At 51.7% G+C, this 10,071-nt stretch overlaps 3 protein-coding genes across 3 annotated transcripts; 2 read left to right on the top strand and 1 right to left on the bottom strand.

The window, feature by feature from the left end:
• Positions 1–516: 516 nt before the first annotated feature.
• On the top strand, positions 517–1,863 carry MONOS_11475 (uncharacterized protein; the record flags this gene model as incomplete). The annotated part of the gene is made up of 1 exon (XM_067864008.1): positions 517–1,863. The coding sequence occupies one exon, from the start codon at positions 517–519 to the stop codon at positions 1,861–1,863; it is 1,347 nt and encodes a 448-aa protein (XP_067723261.1).
• Positions 1,864–1,992: 129 nt separating this feature from the next.
• MONOS_11476 (uncharacterized protein) lies at positions 1,993–2,802 on the bottom strand (the record flags this gene model as incomplete). Its single annotated transcript, XM_067864009.1, has 1 exon — positions 1,993–2,802. One exon carries the CDS (start codon positions 2,800–2,802, stop codon positions 1,993–1,995), a length of 810 nt encoding a protein of 269 aa, XP_067723260.1.
• A 5,016-nt stretch (positions 2,803–7,818) lies between these two features.
• MONOS_16516 (uncharacterized protein) lies at positions 7,819–10,071 on the top strand (the record flags this gene model as incomplete). The annotated part of the gene is made up of 2 exons (XM_067869421.1): positions 7,819–8,079; positions 8,443–10,071. 2 exons carry the CDS (start codon positions 7,819–7,821, stop codon positions 9,649–9,651), a joined length of 1,470 nt encoding a protein of 489 aa, XP_067723259.1. The 3' UTR covers positions 9,652–10,071.

The raw sequence follows: 10,071 nt of genomic DNA, 5'->3' as shown, positions 1-10,071 counted from the left end.
GATGATGAAAACTTTGCTAAGAATTTCAGTACTATTTTGATTTATATTGTTCATTCCAATTCAATTAACTTCTTGAAAAAGTGTGTGTGTTTTGACTTTTTCTTGAATAGATATAAAGATTGTTATCGACCAGTATGTTTTGAATTTTATTCTAAAAAGATAACAAAAATTCACTTAAAATTTTAAGAAAATTAGTGCAAACAATCAAAGAAGAATATTCCCTAGTTTTTGAAAAAGTATCTGGTTTTTGAACGATGGAATTATCCTTATTTCGAACACTTACAAATATTTTTCATTCAATCACAAAAAAAAAATAACAAAATTGAATGATTTCCATTCAATTTCAATCATCAAAACATTTTGAAATACATTTTCATACATATCACAATTAAAAATCAAAGTCAAATATTATTGTTGAAAAAAAAATAAAAATTATGATCAGCGTCGAATGCATAATTATTTGCTTCAGCTGTTGATATTTTAGTATTTGCTTGTTAGCGAGACTGGAGTCAGCAGATGGGCAGGATGCAGATGTGGCAAATGGCAGCAGCGGTGATATGCGGGGTGTGGGGGGCGGTGGTGTGGGATGAGGTGTGTGTGGGGTACAGGAAGTCGCCGGCGCGAGGGATTGGGCCGTCGCCGCGGGAGAGCCTGGCGATGGTGGGGGTGCGGTCGGCGGAGGACGGGGCGGAACTGGTGTACTTTGTGGCGGGGGTGGGGCAGACGGGGGCGTACACGCGGAATGTGTTTGCGTACAACACGAAGACGCGGGACTTCAACCCGATCGAGACGAACAGCGGGGTGGGGACGCCGGAGCGGAAGAATTTTGTGAGCTTTGTAGACGGGCGGGGGATCTATGTGTGGGGCGGGGAGGGGCCGAGCGGGCTGTCGAGCGAGATGTTTGTGTTTGACACGGAAGAGAATGTGTGGAAGAAGGTGGAGCAAGGGGGCGTGCGGCCGTCGGCGCGGCAGGGGGCGCACTGTGCGGTGGCGGGGCGGAAGGTGTATGTGTTTGGGGGGCGGGACTATGCGGGGAAGCAGCGGGACGTGTGGGAGTGGAGCATGGACGCGAAGGGGTGGAGGGAGGTGAGCTGGAGCGCAGGGGCAGAGGTGCCGGAGGAGCGGAGCGGGGGCGGGGCGTATGCGACGGGGGACTGCCTGTATGTGTTTGGGGGGCTGACGAAGTCGGGGAAGAGCACGCAGGAGGTGTACCAGCTGGAGCTTGGGAGCGGGGTGTGGAGTTTGTGCAAGACAGTGGATGGAGGCGGGGCAGAGGTTGTTGTGAGGAGCCGGGTGGAGGCGGGGCTGGGGCAGTACGGGACGTGTGTGTATGTGTTTGGGGGCTTTGACTACGGGGCGGAGGCGTGCACAGTGGGGGACTTTGTGGTGCTGGACTTTGGGGGAGCAGACTCAACGAAGGAGGTGGTGGCAGAGGTGGTGGAGGTGGCAGAGGAGCGGCTGTGGCGGCGGCGGTGCGGGGTTATTGTGATGGAGGATGCGGTTGTGGCGGGGAAGCGGGTGGGGTTTATATTTGGGGGAGACAAGGATGGGGAGAAGCTGGGGGACATGATTGAGGTTGAGTTCAACACAGTGAGTGGGAGTGGGAGTGGGAGTGGGAGTGGGAGTGGGAGGAGGAGGGAGGGAGTGGGAGGGAGTGGGGAGGGAGGGAGTGGGAGTGGGAGGGAGGGAGTGGGAGGGAGGGAGGGAGTGGGAGGGAGTGGGAGGGAGTGGGAGGAGGGAGGGAGGGAGTGGGAGTGGGAGTGGGAGTGGGAGTGGGAGTGGGAGTGGGAGTGGGAGTGGGAGTGGGAATATGAACGGGAATGGAGAGAAGAAGATGAGGAACAGGCTGGAGCTTCGGTTTGAGGAGATAGCGCGGAACATGCCGACAGTGCCGCAGCCGCGGTCGCACCACCGGGCGCTGGCGGTGGAGAACAAGATGTGGATCTTTGGGGGGATTGGGGAAGGCGGGGTGCTGCTGAACGACCTGCACAGCTACGACTTCGGGACGGAGGAGTGGAGCGCGGGGGAGACGGAGAAAGGGTCGCGGGAGGCGCCGTTCCTGTACGACTTCTGCATGTGCGAGCATGCGGGGCGGCTGTTTGTGTATGGAGGGTATGGGAAGAACGCGGAGACGGGGAGTGTGGAGGCGAAGAACGACCTGTGGGCGTACTCGTCGGTGACGCACCGGTGGCGGGTGATTGAGCCTTTGACGGACTTCCGGTGCCCGGCGGTGACGAACGGGATTGGGCTGGTGCTGCACAAGACGATCTTCATCATCGGGGGGTTTGTGGGGACAGAGCCGTCGAACGAGGTGTGGCGGTTCTCGCTGGTGACGCAGAAGTGGATGCGGATCCGGACGAAGTATGTGCCGAAGGCACAGTTTGACATGGAGCAGGACCCGCCAGTGTTTGTGCGGCCGTCGTATGAGAACAGCGGAGGAGAAGGAGAAGGAGAAAGAGGAGGAGAAGGGGATGAATGGGATGTGGACACAGAGACGCTGAACAAGCGGAAGATGGCAGAGTTTGTGGAGCGGATGAGGAGAGGGATGAGAGATTCAGAATGGGAAGGAGGGGAAGGAGGGGAGGTTGTGGACTTTGGGAAGATTGGGGGAAAGAGGAAAGGGAAAGGGAAAGAGAAGAGGGTGCTGAACAGCAAGCAGGAGCGCTTGGCAGAGAAAGGGATGCTGGCCGCGAATGTGGAGTATGAGCTGGAAGGGCGGGAGGGAGGGTTTGTGTTTCCGACGACGCGGCGGGTGGGGGGCGGAGAGGACAAGTGGGATCTGCTGCTGATCGGCGGGGGCATCTCGGGGTACAAACAGTCGATCGGGCGGGTGGACCAGCTGCTGGTGGACTTTGCGTGCGACGACGCGTCGTTCTACATCGACACGGAGAACAGCACGCGGGCGCTGGCGTACTACAGCGACCCGATAGAGCTGGGGGTGGGGGCGGGGGACGGGGCAGCGATGTTCCACGAGAGCTACACGGTGGCGACAGACGAGGGTTTTGTGTCATACGGGGGGCTGGATGTGGACTACCCGCAGAGCAGTGTGACGTATGTGGAGCTGAAGAACGTGAGTGCGCCGGTGGTGCGGCGGCAGGCGGGGATTGGCGGGGAAGGGTTCCTGAAGATGGCGGGCGGGGCAGCAGTGGTGTTTGGGCGGCGGGTGTATGCGTTTGGGGGGCTGATCATCGGGAAGAACATCCCGACGGAGCAGCAGCCGCACAACCAGATGGTGGTGGTGGAGCTGGCGGGGGCGTTCCACTGCTCGCCGGGGACATATGCGTCGGACGGGGCGGATGCGACGTCGGCGTGCGTGGCGTGCGGGGTGGGGTCGTTCAACAAGAAGTGGAAGCAGAAGTCGTGCACGCTGTGCCGGGCAGGGTCGGTGGCGCGGTGGGTGGGGGCGTCGTCGCCGTACCACTGCAAGTCGTGTCCGGCGGGGTACTACAACAACCGGGAAGGGTCGGGGACGTGCACGCCGTGTGGGGAGAGTGCGCAGGTGGGGAATGGGGATGATGTGGTTGTGAAGAAGACAAGGAGGGTTATGGGAGGTGATGGAAAAGGGAGGAGGGACAACAACAACAACAACAACAACAATACAACACAAATATATGATGAAGAAGATATAAAGAAAGCGAGGGAAGAAGAAGGAGAAGGAGAGAAGTATTGTCCTGTGGGGTCGACGACGAACAAGGCGATGTTTCCTCCGGCGGCCGAGACGGATGAGCAGCCGCCGTTCTACCAGACGATGGACGGGGTGTCGTATGTGGTGATGATTGCGTGCTATTTGGGGGGCATAGGGCTGGGGGTGGTGATTGGGGTGCTGCTGTGTGTGTGTCCGTGCCGGGAGCACATCTGGCTGGTGGATGTGTTTTCGGAGTCGAACCCGGCGCACTACGACAGGGCGACGCACAAAGCGCCGCAGATTATGCGGAAGTCGAAGGTGGGGGCGTTTGTGACGGCGACGTTTGTGACGTTTCTGGTGTGCTCGATGGCAGATATCATTGTGGAGTTTGCGCTGAACAACATCACGGAGACGAAGGCGCTGATCTCGTCGGCGATGTACCCGCAGCGGAAGCTGGACGAGGCGACGATGGACAGCATGGAGTTTGTGATAACGATGAAGGACATGCACGCGACGTGTGTGCGGGGGGTGAAGGATGTGGGGGAGGCGACGGGGTATGGGGAGTGTGCAGACACGCTGAAGATCTCGACACAGAACTTTGTGAATGCAAGTGTGCCATTGAATTTTATTTTATTTGTTATTATTAAATTGTTGTTATTGAATAAAAGGAGGAGGAGAGCCGTTTGACATCAAGTGCCGGCAGACGCCGTCGAAGAACATCTTCCACAACACAGTTGCCGACTGCGAGATCCGCCTGGCAGCAGGGCTGAGCAAGATGGACTTTGGAGGAAGTGGAGGAGGAAATGGAAGTGGAAGTGGAGGAGGTGTTGGAGATGGGGCAGGGCCGAAGATCTTTGTGGAGTCGACGGAGGAGGAGGCGCATGCGTTTGCGGTGTATGCAGGGATGCGAGTGGACACGGGGATCCAATTTGAGAAGGCGGGGGACCGGATGTCGTTCCAGAGCATTGCGGCGAAGACGGAGACGGGGGATGCGATCAAAGGGAAGACGCCGCTGCGGTTTGTGTTCTCGCTGATAGCGTCGTTCTTTGTGGATGCGCAGAACGAGGAGCACCAGGGGATGCAGATAGTGTCTTCGTCGTATGCGCTGGGGTCGACGGCGACGAACGACGACATGTTTGTGGACTACGGGCTGATGGTGGAGGTGGACTTTGAGCGGGACATCGACATCCTGCAGACGAGCTGGACGGCGCGGAACAAGTGGTTCACGTTCTTTGCGAACATGCTGTCGACGCTGATGGGGTTTATGGGGATCTTCTCGGCGGTGGTGTGGATTGTGCAGAAGGTGATGCTGGCAGACGTGAAGGGGGCGCGGGTGTTGCGGGAGTTTATGTGGCGCGACCCGGACTTGCCTGGGGAGGGAGGGGAAGGAGATGAGAAAATGGAGAAGGATAAGACGAAAATGAAGGGGAAAGAGATGGAGACGGAGATGGAAGAAGAGGAAGAAGAGGAAGGGAAAGGAGAGGATGAGAAGGAAATGACAGCGAGTGGGAAAGACACAGGGCTGATGTCTTCTGGAACAATAGAGGCAGACTCATCTCATTTATCACATAGAGAAGAGGGAGAAAGGGAGAAGGGAGAAAAGGAGGGAGAAAAGGAGGGAGAAAAGGAGGGAGAAAAGGAGGGAGAAAGAGGAAGGAGTGGGAGTGAGTTTGTGCTTCGGCCGATTGGAGGGCTGGGGGCGATGCCGATTGGGAATGCGCAGACAGCCACTTCACAATCGTCGCATTCATCTCAAGTGACTCACACATCTCAACTGAGTCATTCGTCGCATTCATCGACGGGCAGGGTGTCTGTGGTGGGAGAAGAGGAAGATGAGGAGGAAGATGCAGGAGAAAAGAGAGAAGCAGGAGACGTAACAACAACAACATCATCATCAGGGCTGTTGGGGATGACGGCAGAGGATGGCCTGTATGGGCTGCCAGCACCGCCGTCGGCGCAGGGCGGGAAGCGGGGCGAGGGGAGCAGAGGGCAAAGCAGAGTTGGGAGCAGAGTTTGGAGCAGAAGAGGAAGCAGAGGAGACGGGGTGGTGACGCCGAGAGAGGAGGAGGCAGAAGGAGGGCAGATGGCATTCACGATGACGAATGTGGCGAAAGAGTATTCGTGAGATAGAGAAAAGAGAAGAAGGGGAGGAAGAGGGGAGGAAGAGGGGAGGAAGAGGGGAGGAAGAGGGGAGGAAGAGGGGAGGAAGAGGGGAGGAAGAGGGGAGGAAGAGGGGAGGAAGAGGGGAGGAAGAGGGGAGGAAGAGGGGAGGAAGAGGGGAGGAAGAGGGGAGGAAGAGGGGAGGAAGAGGGGAGGAAGAGGGGAGGAAGAGGGGAGGAAGAGGGGAGGAAGAGGGGAGGAAGAGGGGAGGAAGGAGAGATGAAAATGGAAAATTTTCTGTTTTTGCTGAGTGAGTGAGTGAGTAGGTGGGTGAGTGCATTTGATGTTATTTGTTTATGCCCTGCCGCGCATCTGGGATACGCATTTGATGCTTGCTCCTGCCATTTCTTTTTTCTTTTTTCTTTTTCTTTTTTTCCTGGTGGATCTGAGCAGAAAGAAAGGTGGATGCAGCGTTTTATGTGTGTGCCGGGCTCGTCCGGGGAAGTGGCGTCTGCCGGCTGGAGGCAGAGCTGTGCGGTGCATCGATAATCTTGCTTGTCTTTATTTCGCTCCCTCTCCCGTCGTACATTTGTCTTCATGAAAGTGTTTTTATTTCCACTCGTATTTTCATGTTTTGCATGTATTTTTATGTTGTGCTATGCTTTGCATTTTGTTACAAATTGTTTGTTTAATTTCATAAGAATTTATAAGAATTTATAAGATTTATTAAGACTTTGTTTTGCTTTGTTTTTGTTTGCTTTTTGCTGCTGGGCTGGCAATCAGCATGCTATTTTGTCTGGCCTCGCAGCTTCAGATGGTGGCCTGCTGCGTTTTCTCTTCACTTCGCTTTTTTTTTATTTTCTTTTTTCTTTTTTGAGCAGAAGGATCATCCAGACACCAAACCTTGCCTTTTATTTTATTTATCTTTATTTTTTATTAATTTTTTGGGGGGAAGGGGAGGGCAAGTTGGCGCAAATGCTAGAAAAACTTCGGAGGGTTGGGCTCTCAGAAACCAGGAAACCAGGAAACCAGGAAACCAGGAAACCAGGAAACCAGGAAACCAGGAAACCTGGAAACCTGGAAGCACACGAAACAAAAAGGAAAACAAAGCATAGAGCCATAAAATGGGGTTTCTCATTCAACTTCTTTTGATGGCCAAACACAAATCGGAAGATCTTTTGTGAAGTGCGGAAACGGCAAAGCCTGCCAAAGAGCTGGCGTGGTGCATTTTGGCAACCTCTCCAGAAAAACACAAAAGCAGAAAAAGCAAAGTCATCAGGTGCAGGCGTCGCATTGCAAAAAGGCTGCAGATAAAATGCTGCCAAAAAGCGAATGCAGTCAGATCACAACTTAAAGTAACATTCAGAAACTCGTTTTTGTTTCAGATTTTCTGCAATTAAATGCATTAATATAACATTATAGGTCCTGTTAGGTGCGAATTTTCTGTTTTTGTCATGCATCCTTTTTAAAGAAAAAAAAATCTATAGGGTTATCTTTTTAATGGGACATTTTTCTTTATTGGCACTTTTTCGAAAAGAACAAACAAAACTACAACACTTCTTGATATGGGAATGTTAGTAATTTGGGCTCAATCATTCACCAGATCATGGAAATAGATAGCACTGCAACAGGACCTGCATTGGGATTGGGAAGTAGTTTTACTCTCAGCGGATAAACAGGCGGCACTTGTGTGCTGTTACCCACCTCCTTAGGCAGTGTATCGCCACATCAACAAACTCAATCTTCGACAGGAGATCCCTCCACCGGACCGTCTACCAATGAAAAAGATTATTTTGTATCACTATGCAGGGGGTTATTTAGGTCAGACACCTCTGATTCTATTTTTGATTTGAAAATCGACTCATCCGATACGGCTGACACAATCTCATTTTATGAACCCTTTGCCTTTCCCCCATTCATCCCATCCGAGGTCCATATGTTTTCAAGATCCTCTAACTGGATAAGAGACGCACTCAATTCGAGTGGGTGGAGAGTTGAACGCTGCTTAATACCAGCAGTAAAAGCATTAATTCTAACCCATCGAGACAAACCAGAAAGGACTGAAAGACTGTCAGACGCGATGATGCTTGTGAATGACGCGTTTCAGGAAGCCAGACATTCCAGAATCCAAGCAGAATACGGATTTGATGCAGCAAGAGCACAACGAGCCGATACAGAAGACCCCACTGTTTCCGGAGACAAGCTCTCCAAGATCAAACCAATTCTCGAAGCAAGAAGAGCTCGTTCGCAGCCCTCACAACGCTAACTTCCCAACCGAAGAAGATTTTTTCGGCTTCCGGCCCGAAGCATTGGACCTGCCCCTGTCAGCTCACGAATATCTCCAAGACCACAGAGTTAGATAGGGAGATCATCCAAAAGCAGATGGAGCAAGGGACCACAATAGGTGGAAGGACCCAGCTGTTTGCCGCGGAGAGGAGGAGCATTGGCGTCAAGAGTCTAACAACAACGGGGTCCGCCCTATATGGAAAGGGAAATTTGCGAAAGAGAGATCAATTCGAGAAGTCAAACTGCAAAGGGGTTTTGTTGGCACAAAGAGGGAGGAGGTAGTATGTGCGAATTGGATAAAAGAAAGTGTCTCAAACAACATCTTATGCGTAATTGGAGAAGAGGACACATGATGCCTGAACACACAATTTTTCATCAGGAAGAAGAACGGGAAATATTGACAAATCCTGGACTGCCATCCCTTTAACAAGGCAATAAAGGATGCGCACTTCAAATCAGACGATCATAGAACATTGGAGAGATTGCTTCACGAAGGAGATTATGCGACAACAATAGATCTTTCTCAAGCCCACTTCCTTGTTCCAGTTCTTTCGGACTTCCCCCCCTTTTCTAGCTTTCAGATTCAGAGAGAACACCTACTCCTTCAAAGGACTTCCCTTTGGCTACAAAGACTCGCCAAGAGTGTTCACAAAGCTGATGAGGAAGGTGGTCCAAGAAATACGCAGGAGATGGAACATCAGGTGCATGGCAAATCTGGACGATGTAATACTGATCCACGAGAAATAGGACATTTTACGGAGGGCTACAGGAGAAATCGTCGACTTGTTTGGCAAGTTGGGATTGATCTTCAATATGAAGAAGAGCAAGCTAAATCCCAGGAAAACATTCTACTTCCTAGGATGGACATGGAAGACAAGGACAAAGATGGTTGCAGAAGAAAGAGAACGCAGTATAGCTTTGCAAAAGGATATAAAACTGTGGTTAAACTTGGTAAGGAAATCAGCAGTGGTCAAGACAAAGGATTTCGCCTCACTCGTTGGCTCCATAAGTGCAATTCGGTACGTACACAAAGATGCTTCACTTCAGATGAACAAACTTTACAAGACACTCAATGCAGCAGTCAAGAAAACAGGATGGACTGGGACTATGATACTCAATCACTCAATAATGAACCAACTTCAATACTGGAAGGCCTGACTGAGGAGGATGGAGGAGAGACCTTGGGTTTCTTTCTCCAAACCAGACGCAATATTGACGACAGAGGCTTCTCCTCGAGCCTGTGGTGCCGTTCAACGAATAGGAAACTCTCTTCACCACTTCCACCAGACATTCGGCCCAACATTCTCCACTCAATCTTCCAATTTCAAGGGGATGCTGGCAATTCCTCTGGCTTTCAACAATTTCCATCACCTCTTCATCAAATACAAAGTCTAAAGCATTCTTATAAGATCGGACAACTCGACAGCCGTTTTAGACCTCAATCGTTGGACAATGTAAGCAAACCTCCTCTCTCTCCTCTGGAGGATTTGGACGACCTGCAGAGAATGGAACATTCAACTGAAGGCAGTTCATCTTCAGGGAACGAAGAACACAACAGCAGACACCTTATCAAGATTTCAGCTGGCAGGAGATTACGAGATCACAAAAGATGCTCTTGCAAAAGTGGAACGAGTACTTGATATAAAGATCGAACAAGACGTATTTGCAACCGAGAGAAACAAAAAGTTTGTAATTTGGTATGGGCCAGGAAGCCCCATCGTAGAGGACGGTCTTTAAGCAGACTGGGGTAAAGGAGTCACTCTTGTACATCCACCAGTTCCTCTGATACTTCCAGCTCTAAAGAAAATCGAAGAGGAGAACGCGAGGGCGGTGATTCTTCTTCCGGCGTAAAGGAATCAGGCGTGGACCCCGTTTTACAAGAAGATGACTACACGCTGTGAGATATGGAACGATTCACGAAGGATATTGAAGGCAGGAATGGGGCTGAAAAGGACGGGAGCATCGCTGCCACCGGGTACATTCTTAGCGGCCTAACTGAATTGGTAGCCAAAAGAGGGGAACTATGGCGGAGGAGCAGTATTCAAAAGTGCAATGTCCCA

This window comes from Monocercomonoides exilis (assembly GCF_001643675.1).
Source record: "Monocercomonoides exilis strain PA203 chromosome Unknown scaffold38-1042076, whole genome shotgun sequence".
Classification (NCBI taxonomy): Eukaryota; Preaxostyla; order Oxymonadida; family Polymastigidae; genus Monocercomonoides; species Monocercomonoides exilis.
This window is presented reverse-complemented; position numbering and strand designations above follow the sequence as displayed.